General features: G+C 35.2%; 1 protein-coding gene across 5 annotated transcripts in view; it reads right to left on the bottom strand.

Moving 5' to 3' along the window:
- Nucleotides 1-264: 264 nt before the first annotated feature.
- The window catches only part of SNX9 (sorting nexin 9), a 44,365-nt gene continuing 21,336 nt past the window's right edge, over nt 265-23,293 (bottom strand). For all 5 annotated transcript variants that reach the window (XM_081312730.1, XM_081312729.1, XM_081312731.1 and 2 more), the window contains 14 exons: nt 15,477-15,630; nt 14,077-14,230; nt 12,738-12,822; nt 12,042-12,167; nt 11,795-11,912; nt 10,139-10,269; nt 8,658-8,761; nt 7,416-7,519; nt 6,849-6,926; nt 5,032-5,108; nt 4,070-4,159; nt 3,354-3,468; nt 2,974-3,065; nt 265-1,995 (listed from right to left, as the gene is read on the bottom strand). In XM_081312730.1, coding sequence (XP_081168856.1) covers nt 1,948-1,995; nt 2,974-3,065; nt 3,354-3,468; nt 4,070-4,159; nt 5,032-5,108; nt 6,849-6,926; nt 7,416-7,519; nt 8,658-8,761; nt 10,139-10,269; nt 11,795-11,912; nt 12,042-12,167; nt 12,738-12,822; nt 14,077-14,230; nt 15,477-15,630 — 1,476 coding nt within the window. In that variant the 3' untranslated portion in view covers nt 265-1,947. The remainder of the gene's footprint in view (nt 1,996-2,973; nt 3,066-3,353; nt 3,469-4,069; nt 4,160-5,031; nt 5,109-6,848; nt 6,927-7,415; nt 7,520-8,657; nt 8,762-10,138; nt 10,270-11,794; nt 11,913-12,041; nt 12,168-12,737; nt 12,823-14,076; nt 14,231-15,476; nt 15,631-23,293) is intronic.

The following is a 23,293-nucleotide window of genomic DNA, read 5'->3' as shown; positions in this document are numbered from 1 at the left end:
TTTTCTGTTGGGGGGAAAAGTAAATTTGGTATTTGGTGGACCCGAGGTTCTTTGATGGAGTAATTAAGAGGGAATTCAGAAATGAAAAAATTCGGTTCTAAGTCAAATATAGCATATCAGTCACACGGTTATTCTGTATTTTTCTGGAAAGAACATTCCTTAATATGAAAAATGAATAAATTCTGAATATAGACAAAACACTTTTTGCAGATAATAGATTTTATATTGAGTTGTAAATTACTCATGGGGGGGAAGCAAAGCATCTCACCTGTATAAATATTTATTATCAATTTCAAGACTTCATTTGCTAGAAAGTTTACAGACCTGCCAATTCCAAATAGTTTTCACAATGAAACAATTGTTTGTGCTCTTTTGTGCCCGGTTTGCCTGTTTAAAAAATGTTAAATCTGCAACCTCTGTCATCAGGATTAACCCAGACACATGAAAAATAATCACCAGAGAACCAGTTACAAAGATAGATACAAACGCTGAAAAAAATGGTGCAGTGAAGAAAGTGCCTTAAGTTCACTATGTGCTTTGCAGTTAACTTATAAATTGTTTCTATATGCAAGATGAAATCATCTTTACATTTGGTGTAAAACATTTATACACATTCTTTACAATTTGTACATTTATTTCAGTGGCTATATAACATTTTATAGAATTTTAGAAGACAACTAAATTAAAAATAGAACAAGTTTGTGGAAAAATGTCAGTGAAAACAACAAAGAACAGCATTTGTGTCAAGATTACATTCTAATTTGATGTCGTTTGGTTTGATAGGCCTATTTATTTGACAGACTCAAATACTTCATTGATCTCATAATTACTGGAACAGAATGACAATGCCATATTAAGATAAACTTTTAGAATGCATATAGCACTTGCTTGATAATAAAAAAAGCAAAGTTCTTTATTTCTCAATCTTAACCCATATATAAATTGATATTTATGAATTGAACCTAACATCACAGAGTCCATTGTTAAGTAGCTATTATTCTGTTAATCCTAACCTATATTTTAAATCTGAACGATTTAATTTTCCTGATGAAACAGTACAAGATATCATGTTATGACAGAAGGACTCAACATACAGTAATGAGCTCAGAAAATTTCCTATCATGTTGGTTGTGATTGGGTATGTGCTACTAAATATAAGGATGTAAAAGGGAGGGAACCCTAACACATAAATTGATAATTAGTTAAGTGTGTATGGTTTGGACCACTGGATGAAACAGTTTTTTCCAGATGTTCAGAATATCTGTATCTATTGTATATAAACCCAGGAAGGAAAATATCACAGCCTTAGAAGGCATCTGAGGTACAAGAACAGCCCTTAAGGAGAAGTAATCCATATAAATATATATTTATATATATTACAGAAAATTAATGTTATGGCTATAATAGAAATGGGATGAATCTCTCCTTTCCATAGAACTTATCTGAAAGCTAGAAGGCAGTTTAACAATTATGTATCTATAGATCCTAATGTTGGCTTTCTTATCCTTTTAAGATCTGATCATTTTATGCTTTTGAAGAGATTAGGATGCTTAACTCTTACCTAACATGGGCAAGGTAGTTAAACTAAAAAAAAAATCAGATATCCATGTTTGTCCACTCCAGTTTAGAACAATATATCTTTTTTAAAAAAGTATCTGGCAAACCAACTTTGGCAATTTAGTCTCATCAAATACAGTACTTTCCAGCTTCATTTCAATAACAGCTAGAGAAGGAAAACATGTAGGGTCAAAAATAATGATAAATATCCAGGGCTATAAGGCTAACAAAGTAAACATGTAAAGTTTTTCTTCTTTTCTAAGGTTCATTTTTAGAAATTATCTTTTAAAAAAAGGCTTTTTGGATGGCAAAATCTTCCACTTCTTTATTTGCACTTCCCCCATCAATAATCAAAAAAGTACTTTGGAGTTGTTCTTCATCTGCCTTCAGCTACATCATAGGAAAGCGACTGAGAGCCTGCCTCAGTTTCTGTGCAATCTGAAACACACAGGGAATGTAAAACTTAGGACCCTGGAATGCTCTTAGAATTCCCCCCCCCCCATCAATCTGATATCATGGAAGAAAGAATGTTACACAATTTGTTCCTGTGGCATGAAATAGACATCAGAAACAAATCCAAACAATAATTCAAAGAACGTAATTATTCAGAAGCATACTTTAGCACACTTAATGACTGCGATACTAAAATCCATGACATGTGATATATTTTACAACAACAACAAAAATAAAACCTGGGTACATTTCACTATGTTCTTCAAAACCAGTTTGCAAGTTGGCTAATTTATTTCAAAGATGAAAAAAAGACATAATAGAGCTGGCTAAAATGGCAGTTCATTGCAAACAGGTGATTAAAAAGCTGATTGATAACAACAATTCAATATTAATCTCCAGCTACCAATATTATTCAGGTCTGTTTATATATATATATTATATATTCATATATTCATCTAAATGGGCGTAGCTTTTGGACAGGAGTTAAATGCAATTTAAACTACATTTCCTATGCCTCTTTGGTATGGGGTTCAGGTGGTAAAATTACAGAGAATTAAGTAGAATAACTGCATGTATCTTAACCATTCCCCTTTCTCTGAAAGGGATGAAAGAATTGCTAATGAGTTGCCAAGTTTAATTCAATGTGCATCCTAGCCAAAAAGAAAGTGCCAGCTGCAAAAGTCTCATGCAAAATGTGCAATGCAGGAAGGATTAGCAGTGCCAAGCAGCATTTTCTAAGGGAACAAAGGGAAATAATTACACATCTACATTTTTAAAGTGAAGATTTTCACAAGTGATTTATGAAACAATAGATAAAACCATAAATATTCACTTAACTGTCTATTTAAATATTTAAAGTGTATATAATCAAATTTGAGCACAAGGAGCTCAACTCTATTTAGAAGAACAAGTAACTGTGTAGCTGACGGACATAAAAAGAGCACTATATTCAGTACAGCTTACCGTTTCATAGAATTGTGCCTGCTGTTCCAGGTACAGACGCATCACAGTATTATAATCATAAATACGATTACTGTGGAAGTGATTCATCTCCGCTGTTAATGAAAGCCAAGTGACATTATTATATCCTGATTTTTAAAACCTTCAGTTTTATTCATTATTTAGACATTTAATCAAAACATACTTTAGTGCAAGGCTGATCATCATCATCATCATCATCATCATCATCATCATTATTATTATTATTATTATTATTATTATTATTATTATTATTATTATTATTATTTGGCCATGGCCTATATTGTGCTTTATTTTTAATTGTTCAGACTCCAAGAATCACAGAAGATTTTGCTGTGATGCTGCGATCTGGTCTGAAACATTACCTTGTAATGCATAAGACATGGTGCTTGCACGTGTCAGCATGTTTTGTTTATCTTGGGGGGTAATTTTGCTGGTAGCAATCAGTTTATCACTTTCCTTCACTTTTTCTATTGCCCCCTGTTAAGAAAAATATACCATGAGCCATCATTGAAAAAATTATTTCAAATGCTACAATAATATTATTCAGTCCCTGAGTAGTTTCAAAACTGTTTTAACCTGCAAAACCTGATATTAAGCGTGAGCAGTAATGATACTGAATATTTTCAAATATCATGGTCCAGGCAACCATAAATAAAATCAAACATATATTAACTAAAATACTTATGCATGTGTGACATGTGAAGTATCTATTATCCATCCAACCCATCTGAACATTTCCAGCTATCAACTACTCTGGTTCTTAGCAAATAGCTAAAACAAGATCAGTTTGGTCAACAGACGTTTCTTTCTTTAAAAAAACAGGCTTTTCAGATATTGATAAATGACCAAATAGGTATTTATTTCATTATGAGGTTATACATAATATAAAGCCATAATATGATTTTGTAACTTTTTATTGTTCTGAAATGTAATATCAGTACAAATAAATTGTAATAAAATACTTCTGATAAACTCATTTTGAACTGAATGGGTTCATAATGAGTGACTTTAAAACTTCTACCGATACTAAAATAACTAGCATTCACTCTTAGAAAACCCATACTACGTAGTCTCTCACCTTATGAGCACCTATTATATCTGGAAAGCAACCAAGAAATCCTTTGTATTCGTGATTGGTCTCCATCAGAAAATGAAGATCCTTCTTTGGCTAATAAAGAAATAGTAAGTAATTCTATAATACCATGCCATAATAAGTCCATAGTTAAAGTAAAATGACACAATATAGAGAAAAATACTTTTTAAATATTGATAGCTCAAAAGGACAACCCAGATGCAAAATATGCATAAATATTTGTGTAATGTATTGGACAGTTTCATATTATAGTATTCCTTTAAAAATAATTTGCAATCTCTCCCAAATGTATTTTCTTCAGATATTTAAGAAACTCTACCCCTCTTAATTCTAGGAATTTAAGTCTACTTCATTTGGAAGGTACCACTTAAATGAGTATTTATTAAAAAAAATAACATGAAGCTTGTTTTTCTTTTAAAGTTAAAATATTTCCATGTTATATTTTAAATCTGTTTTGCTAACCTGATAGTCATTGTGCGTTATGTCACTTGAAAAAAAGTAAGGTAATCAACAGAGTAAAGAAAAAATAAACAGAAAAGACAGCAATAAACAATTTATGTAACACTAACTTACGCAGGAGCTAGGGCATCAGACTAGAAACTAGAGACCATGAGTTCTAGTCCTGCTTAGGCACAAAGCCACCTGGGTAACTCTTTCAGCCTAGGAAGCAACAATGGCAAATAGAAAACTGCAGGGACTAGTCGAGGCAATTGACGTGAGTGAGTGAGTCAGTGAGTGAGTGAGTCAGTGAGTGAGTGAGTGAGTGAGTGAGTGAGTGAGTCAGTCAGTCAGTCAGTCAGTCAGTCAGTCAGTCAGTCAGTCAGTCAGTCAGTCAGTCAGAAATAGATAAATAAATGGGGGGGGGGAAAATTGAAGACAACCGCGTGCACACAAACCACCCTTTGTGTACACAGATAGTTTTCTCATCATAATAAGACAGAATATACCTGCTCTGCCACAAGACTGGCTATTTCTTCATACGTTTTTCCTGCTTCAGTTATTGCTTCATTGAGGTCAGACTCTCCTAAAAACAGCAATGACATATTTCAGCAAGGTTTTTTGTTATATAGTCTACAACTATTAACAATATTTAATTTTAAAAACACAGTTTAAGATATATTTGCTCTTGGGTAATTTTCTATTATCATGTTCAATAAGATTTTGAATACTCATTAACTTACGTCAATATTTAATAAAAACGTCTACTTATAAGTTAATTGAAATTTCAAGATGTAGAACATGCGGGCAGCAAGGAAAATATCTGCTTTCAATAATTTCGGTAATTGTCAACATAGCAAAATTAATCAGAAATGATGACATTAGAATGTAATTTTCATTTTATTATTGGGCCCATTAAATATAAAACAGCTATATTTATTATAGCGCATGAAATTCAGGAATAAGCAATAAGTAGCCTCTTAAATGTATTAGATTACAATACCACAATTATTTATTATTGGGCAAGTTTTGTTGTTGTTAGCTGCGAAGTCGTGTCCGACCCATCGCAACCCTATGGACAACGTTCCTCCAGGCCTTCCTCTCCTCTACCATCTTCTGGAGTCCATTTAAGCTCACGCCTACTGCTTCAGTGACTCCATCCAGCCACCTCATTCTCTGTTGTCCCCTTCTTCTATTGCCCTCAATCTTTCCCAGCATTAGACTCTTCTCCAGTGAGTCCTTCCTTTTCATTAGGTGGCCAAAGTATTTGAGTTTCAACTTCAGGATCTGGCCTTCTAAAGAGCAGTCAGGGTTGATCTCCTCTAGGACTGACCGGTTTGATCGCCTTGCAGTCCAAGGGACTCGCAAGAGTCTTCTCCAGCACCACAGTTCAAAGGCCTCAATTCTTTGGCGCTCAGCCTTTTTTATGGTCCAACTTTCACTGCCATACATTGCAACTGGGAAGACCATAGCCTTGACTATACGCACTTTTGTTGACAGGGTGATGTCTCTGCTTTTTAGTGTGCTGTCTAGATTTGCCATGGCTTTCCTCCCAAGGAGCAAGCGTCTTTTAATTTCTTGGCTACAGTCCCCATCTGCGGTGATCTTGGAGCCCAGGAAAATAAAATCTGTCACTACCTCCATTTCTTCCCCATCTATTTGCCAGGAATTGAGAGGGCCAGATGCCATGATCTTGGTTTTCTTAATGTTAAGTTTCAAGCCAAGTTTTGCACTCTCCTTCTTCACCCGCAACAAGAGGCTCTTTAGTTCCTCTTCACTTTCTGCCATTAGAGTGGTATCATCTGCATATCTTAGGTTGTTGATATTTCTTCCAGCAATTTTAATTCCAACTTTTGATTCATCAAGCCCTGCCTTTCTCATGATGTGCTCTGCATATAAGTTAAATAGGCAGGGAAACAGTATACAGCCTTGCCGGACTCCTTTCCCAATTTTGAACCAATCAGTGGTTCCGTGTCCAGTTCTCACTGTTTGGGCAAGTTTATTAGCCCCCAAATCCAAAAATATGGAAATTACTAAGTTACCTATTTTGTTGTGATCTGATTCATTTTTTATATATTGATTATAGCATTTATTATGATAAGTAGACATCACAAATGTAAACTGAAATATCTAGATTATTGAAATAGAATATGCTGGTAGCAATTATTGACTTAAAACAAATTTCTGAACCTGATATCTGATTCCTACAAATAGAATCATGCTAAAGTAATTACAAAAAGATGACACAAACTTTTTTGTGAAGCTCAAAATGGAAACAGGTCAATGCTGTTTTGAAAATATGCATATATATCAAACTGAAACATACCTTGATAAGCGCTAGTACTGAAAACCAGTGCCAAACCCTGTAAAGCTTTTCCTATTTTCTGATATTCCTTGGGTAATGCTGGAAGAAAAACACATCTACAATGTATCTGAATAAAGGCAAACATCTTCAGTAAATAACTAGATACAAGATACTTTCTGGACATCCTATTGGTATAAAGACAAAAGTTCTTAAATCTTGCACATTCTCCCCCTATTTCATTTCCCTTATCTTGTTTTACTTCCTCAGTATCTCTTGCTACCAGGTTTGTAATGCTTATTTTTGGCTAGCAGTATCACCCAAGACAGAAAAATATAATGTAGATCAAAATGTATTCTAACTATATATTTTGAATTCCAGATAACAAACAAAACCATCAGCTTTTCCCCAAGAGCTTGCTAAAATTAAGAGTTTTTAAGTGTTAATATGGCAAATATTTATGTGAATATGTTTTGCAAAGCCATTATATTTGATGTATGATTATTGCACTGATAGTTATAAGGTTTACATGTGAAACATACATTTTCATTTAATGAAAATTAAATCATTAAAGCAAATACAAACACTTACGTCCTGTACAACGTTTCCAGTGTTCATGGCCTACTGTTAACAACTCCTTAACTCCATCATCCATGGCTTTAGTGAATCTGCCAACTGCATCACACTTCTGTTCGCTATGTAGAAATAATAATAATAAAAAAATCCTGAATCAGACAGTGGAGAACTTTAATTTCTCTGTTGCCTAGCAGGCTATATATTTACACTCTCTCCCTTCTTTTGCCAATTGTCCACTGAAAATAGTTTTAAATTCTGGGTGAATTTTAATTATATACTATCAAGCTATTATATATAAATAAATTAGCTTACTGGCATTAAGAATCAATTTCAAATCATTAAACATTTGTCCATTCTGCTTGGAGAAAGAACATGCTCAGAAAGAACACTTTTTTAGCCTTTTTCGCCCAGTGCAGTCACAATGCTGCCATTATTCAGCATGGAGAAAAGTTTAAAAATGGGTGAGAAGAATGCATGCTCTCTTCACTATTCCATTTTTTTTTTCATGAAAAATTCTCTTTGCTTGCTTTATAATTGTACACAACATCCACAAGCCAGGCTGGTTCAAGCTGAACATTCTACACAATCCAGTTGGCATTATCCATTTTTAAAATTAATGCTATAAAATATTTAACGATGGATGAAAGCAGAGACAGTACACCATAAAGGAGACTAGGAATAGCGAGTATGTAAAGCAAAAGCATTATGAATCTGGCTGGCTCTTATAATCCTTAATTACATTTAAGGCTAAATATGTTTTCCCACAGACTAGCTATGTTAGACATAAGGGAAAAAAAGGCTTTCAGGCGGCCAAAGATGAAGAGAGGGAGTCTCATTGTCTGAGTTGGTCAAGCAGGAGGGGAGTTGATAGTTTGGGTGACTCCGGTCTCTTCTCTAATTGCTGTAAGGAAAAAAGCAACTGCAAGTCTCCTTTTCCATTTCTCACCTCTGTGCTTCATTGCTGCCATTCTCTTTCATTGCTGGGGACCCCAACTCATGGAAGGGCCTTGGGACCCATAGAAATCTATTTATGCCTTTGGCAATAGTCCAAAATTTGCTCTCAATATGGAAAATAATAAGAATTAGCTTGCTAGTACACACACCTGTTTAAATGAGCCTCGCAACGAATAGCAAAAGAGTTTGGCAACAGTGAAAACACTTATTCTAGCAAGATTAAAGATACACTTGTATTACTTTGCTACTTTTTTCATCACTTTTGTTCTATTGTAACAGAGATGGGGAAATCCAGTAACTTACATTTCTATCATATCCAAATCAGGAGCTTCCGGTTCCATAGTAGAAAATACCATGACACCAACAATCTCATCTTTTTCTGCCTTCCTTTTACCAGTTTTCCATTCCTAAATATGAGATATAAGGGATGCACATTCTAGTATTGAACACTTCCTCATGGTCTTGATGAGGGCAGGAACTTAGAAAGCTCTTCTGGCTCTTTCACAGCTAATATGCAGACCAAGTATACCTAATCACCATGATCATAAGAGCCATATAATCTACAATCTACCATATATTAGAGCCTTGGTGGAGCAGTGGGCTAATGCCTCCTTAAGTAACACCAGCTGCCTGCAATTAATGCAGGTTCGAGTCCCACCAGGCTCAAAGTTGACTCAGCCTTCCATCCTTCCGAGGTAGGTAAAATGAGGACCCAGATTGTTGGGGGCAATAAGCTGACTTTGTAATAATGCTGCTGGGGGGGGGGGACGAAAGCCCTAATAAGCAGGCATATACATAGAATGAAGGCTATTGCTAAGCACATTGGTTTGTGCTTAAATTGTAAGCCGCCCTGAGTCTTCGGAGAAGGGCGGGATATAAATGGGATTAAAATAAATAAAAATAAAAAAATATACGAAAGAGCTACAGAAAATGGTTTAATGAAGCTTAAGAGGCAGCTATTTGAAAGAGAGCTGCTCTTAAATCTCTGCAGATACACTTGAGAGTTTGTGAATTATGACTTGCTATCAGGTTTCACTATTTTACTACTTCCCTAAACTACAATCTAAATCACGAGTTGGCAACCCGCGGCTCCGGAGCCGCATGCGGCTCTTTGAGCCGTCTCCTGCGGCTCCCAGTCACCCAGTGTGCGCGCACCTCATTGAACGGGCAGTGGTGCGCGTGCACCTCTCCAAATGGAGAGTGGCACCGCCCGTTTCGAGAGGTGTGCGCGCACCGTTCCGAAGGGCGGAGGTGCGTGCACACCTCTCCCAAGCCGCCGTCCCTTTCGGAGACCTGCCGCGTTCGTCAAACATGGACGAACGCGGCAGCTGTGCAAACGGGACGGCGGCGGTTTGGGAGAGGTGCGCGCGCGCCTCTCCCAAGCCGACGCCGTCCCGTTTGCACAGCTGCCGCGTTTGTCCATGTTTGACGAACACGGCAGGTCTTCGAAAGGGACAGCGCGCACCTCTCCAAAGGGGAGACCCGTCGCCGCGCAGGTGCCTCCCATTTTGCGCATGCGCAAAATGTTTTTTGCACATGCGCGTGAGTGGATGCACGCGCGCGCACTTTTTGCGGCTCCCACTTTTTTGTTTGTGTGATGGAACCGGTTCTGAGTGGCTGTTTTCCTTTTTCCGGTTGCCGACCCCTGATCTAAATAAAGCATAGCTTAGAAGTTACTAGTGTTCATAGCAAACATTTTGTACAAGAAACATTCCCTGTTACATTTTTTTCTATTAAGAGTTATCCACCAATTCGTTCCAAAAAAAACGTAAGTAAAATGTTACCTTTTCATCATGGAAACTAAGGAATTGCTGAAAAACGTCACTTTCTGAAATAACTGGGTGACGACACATCCTGGTCAGCCAAGCTTGTAATCTCTCCATCCGCATTTTGATGAATTCTTCTTCAAAGCGTCCTGCAGCCGAAACAGGACTGCTACTATCATCCATGTTTTGATGGTATTTTTTTAGATCAATCACTAAATATTTTGACTAGCCTGAGAAAATATGCGTATTTCATGAATTCACCTAATGTCTATCTCTTTTTTTCCTCAAACTGAAAATACTCAATTTATATATTTTGTATAATGTTTAATTTTTTATGGCACGTATTTTCAGCTTAAGGCAAAAGATTGCTGACATGTATGTGCTGGTAATTCAAGGTGCTGGTAATGACCTATAAAGCTCTAAATGGCTTGGGTCCGGATTATCCTAGGGAGCACCTGCTGCCGGCATCAACTTCCCATCGTCCTGTGCGCTCCCACAGGGAGGGCCTTCTTAGGGTACCGCCGGTTAAGGAATGCCGGCGGGTTATCCCCAGGGGAAGGGCGTTCTCTGTGGGCACGCCGGCCCTTTGGAACCAACTTCCCACGGGGCTTAGGACTGCCCCCGACCTTCGCTCATTTCGCAGGGACTTGAAAACTTGGTTTTTTGAGCTGTCTGGCCCAGACTGAGGGGTTTTAATTATTTATTAATGGGGTTTTAGTTTAAATTCAGGGACTTAATTTAATCTTAGTTTTAATCAATTTTAACTTTGTATGTTATGTATTTTTAATTTTTCCCTGTAAACCGCCCTGAGTCCTACGGGAATAGGGCGGTATACAAGTTTAAATAATAAATAAATGTGTGTCCACGCTGTTTTCTTTTCACAATTTGAACAGTACAAAGAGCTACAGCATTGGCTCTGTTATTGGCTGTTTTAAATTTATCTATTTAAAAGATTATTACAATAAAACAAGGAAAGACAACTGGAGAAAAATGCCAGTTAATTAGAGCAAAAGTTGCAGCCCTCCTTAAACCATCATAAAAAGGTTTATAATTCCAATAAATGACTAAAATGATTTTATAAGAGCCATGGTAGCACAGTGGTTAGAGTACAGTACTGCAGGCTATTTCTGCCAACAGTTTGGCAGTTCGATTCTCACCGGCTCAAGGTTGAGTCAGCTTTCCATCCTTCCAAATCAGTAAAATGAGGACCCAGACTGCTAGGGGCAATATGCTGACTGTGTAAACCACTTAGAGAGGGCTGTAAAGCACTGTGAAGTGGTATATAAGTCTAAGTGCTATTGCTATAATTACTGACATAATTTCTTTTCCTTGTATTTTTATAACAGCAGACCAAGAAACAAAATTATTTGACTATGGCATTGATAGTCCAATCTAGCATATTAAAAATTCCATGAAAAGACATTGTCAGAATGCTGTAAAAACAAAATAATTACATATTTTCACAAAATATAAAACTAAACAGAATAATTATAATTAAGAGTTTTATCAGTTATCCACACAATTATATGAAATTTATTTCTCTATTTTTCTGGATTTTTAATGTGATGTAACTTGAAAACACTCTCAATAAATGTAGTCACTCTTTCTCTATTTCTGAAAAATAAACTATAAACAATTAGCCAAACATGTGATTTTGATTTTAAAAAAAATTACCTGTAACCTGTTTATCTGGAAGAGATGGAATTGGAATGGCTGTTCCAAACTTAATTAAGAGGCGCTCATATAACCAGTCAAAATGTTTATATCTGTGATTGACTGATCGGTTGGTGTTCTGTAAAACAGACAAAAAAACCTACTATATATATGAATATATATATATATATATATATATATGAAATTTAGGGTTGAATAAACTGGAACACTGAGATATCCTGTGATAAGAGTCCTGGTACGCACTTACTGTACATGTAAGTTGATATTCGATGTAGCTCTTCAAACCATACATTTTAGAACCTTTTTTTGGATCAGCCACAACACAGTCAAATGTAGAAGTAGGATAAACCCACATTGGACCATAATCTCCAATCTACAGAATAACAAAGTTATATATTAATTCTAAGAATGCTATACATACCTTTTATATATATCTACCCAGATCTGTTATGATTTACTAGATTTATCTAAAAGCAATTAGCTCTTGTAAATATAAAACTCCAATAACTTTTCTGTTACTTAGTAGGGTATACTATTATATATAACAATGGATATTGATTTGGAGTAGGTAGACAATGCAACTTGAATAAATATTTCCCAAAGATTCCTTATTCATTACTTGGAAAAAGTAATCAAAGTACTGTATGCAATATGCTTTCAACTGGACAGCATGAAAGTTGATTTCAAGGGGGAAAAAATCCCCTAAAACTTAAAAAGAGGCATCAATTATGCTATAGGATGTTAAAGAAGAATTTAAGTCCATGTTCAATACTGAATTAATAAATTATAGGCTTCCATATTTTCAGAAATATAGAATTGAGGTTTCACTGTCCCACATGCTGCCCTAACTATTTACTACTTTGCTTAAATGTGGTTCATATTTTTAAAGTATTTAATGATTCATGCAGTGGTTAAAATTTTAGATAGATTGGTATTAACTTACAATTATAGGAATTTTCTCTTTGGGTTTCACTAGCTGCTTTGCCAGCAGATACTGTTCCACTCCAGGTTTTGCAAATCCAGGAAATCTGATCAGAGAAATAAAATGACTCAAATCTTCTTTCACAGTATTTTTGTTGTATTCAGAAATGCCAGCCATGATTTATAGGTGCTTGACATTCGAGTGTGATAAATGGCCTTCTTAATAAAATATTTGAGCCCAAAATGATCTAGTCTCAACATAATTAACAACTGCCTCTGAAGTGTTTATCTCTACATACACTTTTAAGCCAGCTGTGATTGGCTGAATTCTTCCAATTAGAACAAACAGTGGATAGCAGCAGTTAGTACCAACTGCCACCAAAATACCATCTATTGGGCTCTTGAATTCTCTTCTGTCACTTGGGAAACCAGCTCTCTGATAAATCAGACTCTGTTCCAATCCCAGATTCCCACCTCTACTCCCAACGCATGAAAAAGATTTGTCTATAGCAGGATTTTCATCTTACTTTCTAATCAGACCACATTTACATCTAGCCACACGTCTCTATTGAATACTGATTTCCAGTGATGAAAAAGCAGTTCTTAGCACAATGTTTGGTAACTAGAGAAAGCTATTGACAGTCAGGATACAAAGCCTCCTAGGGTTATTTCAGCAATTCAAGCAGAATGTAAACTGATAAATATTAAAACCTTAGAGCAGCTAGATTCAACTAGTGATATAATTTATTAAATGGAGATGAAATTTATCCTGTTAAAACAACTAACTGCATTGTTATCAACCGAAAATGAGAAGAACAAATGATATAACCAGTGAGCCAGAGTTCCATCTGAATATTTGTTCAGTTTCAAATATTCAAATATTTCAACTGAGAGGCACAGTAAGTTTACTGTTAAAAAAGGAATCTCTCTACATTTTTATTTCAGAATAAAACATGACTAAAAGTTTAGAAAATACCATTCTCGTTTTTTCTATCTCCTTCAGCTAAAATAAATAAAATCTCCTTTGAGTTGAATTTGATTCCTGTTACCTTATTGGGCCAGTTAGTTAATAGATTAGACTGCCAGTACCTTCTGGATTTTTAAAAAACTTCCTAGTCTAGCCTAGAGCCCAGGAATGTCATGATGCTTTCCTATCCAAATACCAATTAAGCCTACTCCTCCTTGTTCTTTTTGCAGTCAGCTCGATGCTGTTACAGTACTTAGCTAGGCCTTTCAACTGAAGAATACACACTTTTTTTAATTACAGGATGCATCAGTTATTGATTGCGATTATTATTAAGAGAGGAATTCATATCTCTTTAATTTCTGTTCTCATTATAGTGCCATGCTACATGTCCTACTTGTTCAGTGGCAATTTCATAGCAGTTCCACGGCTGTTCCCACGTTGAAGCCCTGCTGAATCAGAGGGTTCTGCCTCTTTATAACCAGGATAGGGGGTAGCTGCTGATTTTGGCTCATCCCACTCTTCATCCCACTCATCATCTTCAGCCGCTGCTAAAGAACAAAGGGCACCAACTGTGTGAGCAGCTAATTATTAAAAAGAGTGTACATAACTAACTAGGATTTTCCAGCTTAGCTTCCCCTAACAGTTGTAGAGTATAGTGGCATGTTGTGGAAAACTGAAAGGACTGCTCAAATGTCAAGCAAATAAGCTACTATCATCTCAGTAATCTGTAATTTAATGAAATGGGGATTAAACATCTGTAGTTTTAAAAGAGTTTAGATGTATAAAAAAAAAAGTTCCCCCGCACATGCATGCTAGTCGTTTCCAACTCTAGGGGCCGGTGCTCATCTCCGTTTCAAAGCCGAAGAGCCAGCGCTTGTCCGAAGACGTCTCTGTGGTCATGTGGCTGGCATGACTAGACGCCAAAGGCGCACGGAACGCTGTTACCTTCCCACCATAGTGGTCCCTATTTTTCTACTTGCATTTTTACGTGCTTTCAAACTGCTAGATTGGCAGAAGCTGGGATGAGTAACAGGCGCTCACTCTGCTACACGGCACTCGGGATTTGACCCACCAAACTGCCGATCTTCTGATTGACAAGCTCAGGGTCCTAACCCACTGAGCCATCGTGTCCCTTATTAGATGTATACCAAAGATTATTTTTTATTTATTTGACAAATTTATTTGCTGCTGCCCATCTCATCGTGGGGCTACTTTGGACAGCTTACAACAATAAAACAGTGAAAAATGATAGAAAATGTAAAAATAACAATAGTAAAGGGATGAAACAATAAATAGTGGAAGTACAATAATACGGAGTTAAAAAGATGAATGGAGGGGGAGCAGGACGTGCAGGGAAGAGGTGGGGTCAGCAAGTTAATCTAGCACCCACCTCCACTGATGTACTCCCCTTTTTGGTCCCCAGGGCAACCGGAAGAGTTAGGTCTTCAGGCCCTACTATTTATACTAAATAGTTTTGAAGATGAGGGGAACTAGGTGGCTATCTCAAATATGGTTCTGTATTTAATCAGATGGAAGAATACTTTTCAGGAAAATATATTAAAACATAAACTTAAGATTGTTTTTGTTTTCCCATATAGTTCAGTCTTCCCTGACATGCCCATCACTGAGTTTAAGGACAGTATATAATATGACAGATTACCATATATACATTCTGCCTCCAGTTCTCTAATACGTAGTCTTAGAAAACTCTGAATTATGCATTTCATCAAAAGTTAAAGTTAAGAGTCCAATCACCATTCCTAAAAATTATTATCAATGACAATCTCTACTGACCTGGACCTTGATAAGCTTGAGGATGACCAAATGCTGCTGCCTCCCAATTGTTCGGTGCACTATTTTTCTGCCTAGCTTCAGGTTTTGTTGACCAGGCATCACCAGCCGTTGTATTGTCCCAACTTGACCAGGGATCATTTGCGTTACTGGTAACCTATGACGAAGGAGATAAAGGAGCCATTAGTCTAAGGGAATAGCATTAATAAAAAAGTGAAAGTATTTGGAACTAATTTTAAAACTACACCATTTTTTTAAAGTATGTTTTTTTCAAAGAACAATCAAAATTATATTCTAGAAGGAAATAACACATAAGAATGAATAACAGATTTGGAAATTTTGCTTCCTCTTAGTATTTAAATCAAGTATGTTTGGGGGAAAAAGCAAATTTCTAGTAATAACAGAAATGTATGTAATTGATTATATCATGCAAGTTTTACTTGCTAGTATAAAATTTTAAAAAACTCTGAAAATATGATTGTCCAGTTAAGTTGTTTATAATATTTCTCTCAAAATATAACCAAATTCAAGCAATACCAGTGTTCAGTCCAATATTTTTTAAAACATCATAAATTCAACATTAGAAATTAGAATTTTCCTGATGATTAAAAAGAAGATAGTAGGTATGGAAAATTGTATCTTACTTACTGAGCTAAAACATAGAAAAGTATTTTAATGTATACAGAATATCTTTATTCTCCTCTGCAACACAAATATACTGTAGTTAAATCCGAAAGTGCTTAGTTAAACAGTTTCCTAACCAAACTTCAAATCATGGTGTAGGATCCTGTTTTATTCCAAACTTGAAAATGAGAACTTCTCAGTTCAGAAAAAACTGATGATTGGATGCTTCCTGATTCAATTACAGTAGAGAAAGGCAAGAATGTTGCAATGCATTGGAAAATTAGTGACACATATTTGTCTTAATAAATTCAGATTTGCAATTAGAAACAGTTGCTACAATTGTAAGGTAAGATACAGATGGCCCGCTTTGATGACCCTGAGGCAAAGAAGCGAAAAATGACATGGCAAAGGAAGAAAGCAAGAATAAGATTGAAGAAATATGGACATACCTAAGAGGCCTGAAATAGATAATACCAAAATAAACAGGATTGTACTTGGATTACGAGAGATTGTTTTGCTGAGTAAATAAAAATACTAATTAAAAACAAAACACAGATGTATGAATACTAACACTGAAATATTGAGCTCTTTAAATGAAATGGATTCAGATGTATATATGTTAAGAATGATACAATGTAACTATTATACTTGGATGTAGTGACATGAAAGGATGTATTAAATGTTGAAACGGGAGAAATTTTGGTTAATTTTCAATATGTGGAAACTATAAATGAGAAATAAGAATATTATATTGTCCTCTTCCTTTCTCCTCCTTGCAATTGGTATCCTAATGACTACCATTCTTATTTTGTACTACTAACTTGTTGATATGGAAATGAGATAAATAAGAAGTATATTTACATTACTAGGTATCAGAGAAAATTGTATAAAGGGAAAGGAGGTTATGTAGAAATATGAAAATGAGAAACTTTAAACGTTTAATTTTAATATCAATGTAAAATTAAAGCTGGAAAAATATAAAAGGTGTTTGATATCTTAAAGATGGAATGCTAAAATATAAAATATACCAAAGTATTGACAAATATAAGAAAACTATTAAATGACTGAGGGATAGCAATGAGAAGTATGTTAATTTAGATAAGAGATAATATGTATTAAAAGAAACAAGAGAGAGGAAGTATTGGTTACAACAATTTGGAGATTTGTAATAATATGTATTTGTCTGAAATGGAACTATTGTAACCCAGACACCATGTTGCTTTTATCTATCTATCTATCTATCTATCTATCTATCTATCTATCTATCTATCTATCTATCATCTAATTCAATTTAAAGATACTATTGTAATATTGGAAAACTAATTTAAAAAAAGATACAGATGGCCCCCCTACTCTGCTATTCTTTAGAAGAATTGTGAAGATCTGTCTCTTCACCCAGGCCTTTCGTAAAGGAGAGTTAAAGATTTGCTTCATTCTATCTGGTTTGTCATAGTTGCAAACTTTTATTAATTTTATTGAAATTTCTTTGTTGGATTGTTTTGATCTGCCTCCAAATTCCTTTAATCATAGTGAATCTTCTAGGTTGTACATTGCCAGTTTTCCCTCATCCAGAATCTAAGAGCCTCCAGGAACTGAGATCTTCTGCCCAATCTGTGGTGGAGATAATTGAGTATCACCCATTGACTGATAATATATCACCTCATGCCAACAGATAACTTCTCCCAGTTATCTCCTCTAAGTGATAACTGTGGGGAAGGGGAAGAAGAATGGCCAAGCCCTATGACAATCTAGACCAGATATCTCAAGAATGCCAGCTCTTCCCCAAATCAACAGAAACTGGTCTCTAAGAAAGGAGGAAAACCATTGCTCCTAGGGCTGGCTTTAGGCTAAGACTGAGTAGGCACTGGCATAGAGTACCAAAATTAGGGAATGCTAACATCATGCCTTATTCTGAATCATTCTAAAAGTGCTTCACAACACTTAACATTATTCTTAACATCAATGAGAGATGGTGTCAATGTAACTTAAGGGCAGCATATTCTCTGCAGCTAGCACAGCATAATCCTTGGTTTACCCAGAAAGATACCTTAGTATTAAAGGCAATTGAAATATTCGACAAGAAGAGATGCTCATTCCCCATAACCCAGCGAGAAAAGGAATATAGCAAATGTCAGCTGGGAGGCAGCAGAGGATGGCAGGGACAGGCAGTGGTGGTGGAGTGCAGGGCAACCAAAAAGGCAGAGTTGGGGGTTAAGCAAGTAAGGCAAGACAGGATTAGTGTGAATACCTTGCCTACCAACTGCAATGTCAACCATCTGCAACTAGGATTACTGGAACTGCCATTTGTAAGTGGTGCAGTCATGTGATGTTTTGCCTAATAACTACTTCGCTTAGCGATGGAAATTCTCGTCCCAACTAAGACTGTTAAGCAGATATTATCTGTATATAAAATAAAAGTTACATAGTTCTACTAGAGCTTTATTACTTTTTTGAGTTTCTCCAGTTTGCTAGAAGCTTAAACTGAGATGGTAGAAGCAATACAAAAATTACAGAGATTTTGTTAAATATATTCTTGCTTATAGATGTGTAACAGTACCTCTTACCATTAAAACAAGTACAGTAGAATAAAAATTGAATGAACCACTTCTACGTGGGGAAAAACAGTCAGAAAGCTCTATCTTCATATTAACATAAATAACTAACCAGTAAATTCCTGCACATCTATATTTTCCAGTTTCCAAAGCTACTGTGAAACATTTCCAGTTCTGTTCCTATATTTTAGAATGCAATGGTGTAATAGACACAATTTTTAACTAACCAGCAGGATTTATTAAGTAATCAAATAATGGTTTATTTTTCACTGAAAATAAATAACCTTTCCTGTAGAAAAGGTTGAAAGTCAAGATTGTACAAGAGGTTCCAAAATGGTTGAATTAGTGAGAGATGCTAGAAAATCCACTCTGACAAATAAGTATTCAGTAAATGAGGAAAAGAAAAGAAGAATGAAGCAGTAGGAAAACTGGTATAGGCAAATTCTGGCAAACAAGGTGGATGGCTAAAATGTATACATACCATATGACTCACATAATCAGAAGCAACACACACCCAAGCAAAAGTTACTGCCCTCAGCCCTCTACTATACTACAATGTTCAGATCCTTAAGGTTAAAATGTATAAAAGCAAAACTTGTATAAACTTAACTGAAATATATCCATGCAGGCAAAGAGACAGCTTTCAAAAGTCAAGAGCATTCTTCCATTATAACAAAGTCACATAGGAAATGCTTCCCAATCTGACTAGAAACATTGATGCTTGCTTCAATATTGGTGGGGCAGATAAACCAAAATCTGGTTGTTAGCATCTATCAGAGACAGCCTTGCTACAAACCTAATTTGCACATAGCTTGTTTTCTTCAATTGGGAGAAGCCATACATACATTTTCTCTTTGATCTCAGATTTCCAAATGGATATAAAATTGTCAAATATTAAGAGCAGAAGCATTCACAAAGGGACTGAGGATAGGGTGTCAAATGACAAAATCAGCACATCCAAACATGGCAGAACTTGTACAGTAATAATACAACACTGCTTTCATCATTTTGACTACACAACTGGATTCTCAGCCATAAACTGAAATTATTAATCCAGTCCTGGCCCTGATATTTTAAAAAATGCACTTCTATTAAGGGCTTGAAGGGCTAACTGGAGGACACAGTAAGCCAACTGAAGAAAAATCGACTGGCATGGTCAAGTTCTATACTATAATCAATCTGAACTAATAAAAGAGAAAGTTTAACTGTAGATGGAAGATAATGAAACAGAATTAGCAATGTAATATTTACACAAAGATCTTAAATGGAAATACTACTGAACCACATTTTTGCATTATGAGAATGAGCTACTGCAGTGAGCCGTAAAGAATTTCGAAGTTTTCACTTCTGTTTTTAGATTATTATAATCTCATGTAATGATCTGTTAAAACAAATCATCTTTAGATCATAGTTTTGAAAATAGTTTGTGTTAACCTGACACATTTGGAAACTCTAATGCAGGGGTGTCAAACTGCCAGCCTGTGAGCCGATTGCAGCATATGGAGGCCGTGCCCACCCCAGCTCCGGCAACACGAAAAAAGTCACGATATGTCGCGACACATCACATGACATGGTGAGTTTGACACCTGTGCTCTAGTGAATTTCCACTAGGGAAGACTAGGGTTTTGATTAAAATTATGAAACATGCACACATACAAATTCACTTATGGTCAAGAAATAAATATAAATTTAAAAAGGTGGCTTAGTATATACTTTATGAGGTAATTAGTGATGGTTACAAAGGTGATGAGAATTTCTAAATGGGGGACAGACTATATTTTTTGATAATGTCAAGAGTGCCTCTTGACAAAACCTACTTAATATTACCTATTTAATATTTAATGCAATAGGTCTCAATATTTTCTAATCCCCTTAGGTCTGCAAAAATTCTAATTCTCCTCTCTTTCAGCATCTTGCAAATTATCTGAATAATAAGTGAGAGGAAGGAGAGAAATTAGAGTTCAGCTGACCCTTATCAAATTTCTGTGCTTGCGGGAACTACTTACAAATGACATGGACTTCCAATAGTTTTCAGCAACAGTTTTCAATTCCAATTTAAAACATTTTTAAAACTATTTATTGAACAGCAGGGAGGCAAATTTTGTATTCCCAAACAAACCAAGAACTTCACCATTTATATATATCATTAGCTAAACTATAGCCTATTTCAGCTTAAGCAACTTGAAGCAAAGAATGATATGTAAGTGTGTATACAAAAATAAATCAATCAGAAAGAACTAGAACTATATATAATGTAACATTAGACACCACTATCAAAAGCTTACCTAGAACCAGAACTGTAAATCACGCTTTCTATATGTAAAGCAAGCACCAAGCAAGAATGCTCTCTTTCAGGTTTATTTGTAATCAGCTTAATTTTAAACAAAAATAATATCAAAATAATAATAATAAAAAACAATATTTCTGAAGTTTTTTTAAACTCCCAAATAATTCGTAATTAATAAATCCAGGAGCATCTGTTAAATTAAGCATTCCAATGCATATTAAGTATGACTTTTCCATCTGCCCTGGATTTTCCTGACTATCATGCCTTTTGGGGAGGCGGGGAGGGTGCTTTTGAGTCACTCTTGACTTCTGCTGACCGCCTGGATTAGTCCCTGCAGTTTCCCTGGCAGGATTTTCAGATGTGGCTTGCTATGGCTTCCTTTCTAGAACTGAGAAAGAGGGACTGGCCAAAGGTTATCCAGCTATGTTTGCATCTCAGGCATTAGTTTCCTTAGTTGAACTGACAAAGAATCAGAATGTATTGTGGAATGAAAATGTGTTAGACAATGTGGAAGAAAAAAATATTCAAGGAACACCTGAGAAATACTGTAATTACATATACATATAATTAAAAAGGATAACACATCTATAATAATAAATTTTAATGCTGAGTTACAGTCAGACTTTCCTGGGATTAGAACAGGGATATGATTTTTTTTAAAAAAAATCACCCAGTAATGAAAATCACTATGAATTACTTCTACAAACCCAAAGACATTTTTCATTCACCTGTTATTTTTCATAACTTCATAATAGTCCTATGACAATATCAAAAATAAATAATTTGCATTATAACATAAAAATTCATACCATCCATCTCATTAGGCACACTTTAAGTACCTCTTAACTTTAAATATAAGAGGAAACTTCACTTCATTTATAAGATTTCTAAGAATAAAAGGTAGAGTATGTCATCCTTTTTTTAACTAATCTTCAAGTAAACCTAGCCTATTTCTTATGTGATAGGAAATTGCTAGGAAAATTTCATGGCTGCACAGTGATTTGAACAAATCTTATTCTCCACTTTTACTAATAAAATGGTTGCTAATTAAGTTTTTGCTTACTATAAAATCAAAACCCAAAGCAATTTGAGCTATCAAATTATTTTATATTATTGTACTATTGTATTTAATCAATACTTTTTTTACGTTTTTTTTACATTTGCTATTTGCAAGAGCAAATAGATTTGTATTTACTAATGCAAAAAAAACAAAAAAAGCAAATGGGGCTCTTTACTGACCTATGGACTACAAAGATTTAAATATTGTGAAATAAAACCAGTACAGATACAAATCTACATTACAATATGCAGTAAAGGGAAATGGGAAAGCTGATAAAAATCATTTTTATAATGACTAGTCAAATACCCTAAATGTCCCCCTCTGCTATGTACAGAGTTTCTTTCGATCCCTAAAACTAAAAAGTTTCTAGGCGAGGACAGAAATCTGGAAAATTTGACAGGCTATTGAACCTTGGAAAAATTAGTGATCCAGAGAAACAAGTTTATAATTTTTTCTAATGCAACAATTCCTTGAAATCCGGCAAACAAAATAAGGAATGGAGCTAGAAGGTAGTACCAGAAAACTTTGAAAAAAATGAACAAAAAAGAACTCATAGCATGAAGAGTATATATTTTCTTGAAATAACCAAATATCTCTCTCTGTGTGGGGACTCACCAGCTGAGCTTATGTGAGGTTTTTCCACTGTCTAAAATTCCCATTTACTATAATTCACATATTCTTTATGCCAAGGTCACAGCCAATCCGGTCTTTAACCTTATATGCATACAATAGGTCTGTTCTCCTTTTAAAACCCACAAACTTACATGTTTCAAATATCCATGCTTTTACGGACATCTTGGAGTGTACCTGATGTTGCAGATGGGGGTTAGACATGCATAGAGAAACTTGTGGGCCTTAATGAGTAATAAATTGAAGAATTAAAGAATTAACCCTCTGGTTAGGCTGACAAAAATAAAAATCATAATTTAGATATAGCATACCTATATCACTAATATACAAGCAATTACTACTGATTGAATCATTCTGACGACAGATTTTAAAGAAGACACAGAAACTTCTACCTGCACAATAGTAAAATACATTAGCTACACATTAGCAACTGAACTAGTGAAAAACTTTGATTTAATGTTTAGAGGCACAGCAAAACTAATATAAAATTCCCAATTGTTCATGAAAAGTTATCTTATTTGTGTAAATCAGAGACAGGCAGCTGTTTCATATCATAGGAAGGCACACTTAATTCTTCATCAGGTTGGATTTTTTCTGTTCTATGGGATTAAAATTCAAATTTCTTTATTAATGGCCTTGTGAGGTTGTATTTTTAGTTCATTCCAAA

The sequence above is a fragment of the Vipera berus genome (assembly GCF_964194415.1).
Source record: "Vipera berus genome assembly, chromosome: 1".
Taxonomy (NCBI): domain Eukaryota; kingdom Metazoa; phylum Chordata; class Lepidosauria; order Squamata; family Viperidae; genus Vipera; species Vipera berus.
Note: the sequence above shows the minus strand (reverse complement) of the source record. Positions and strands in the feature narration are given on the sequence as shown.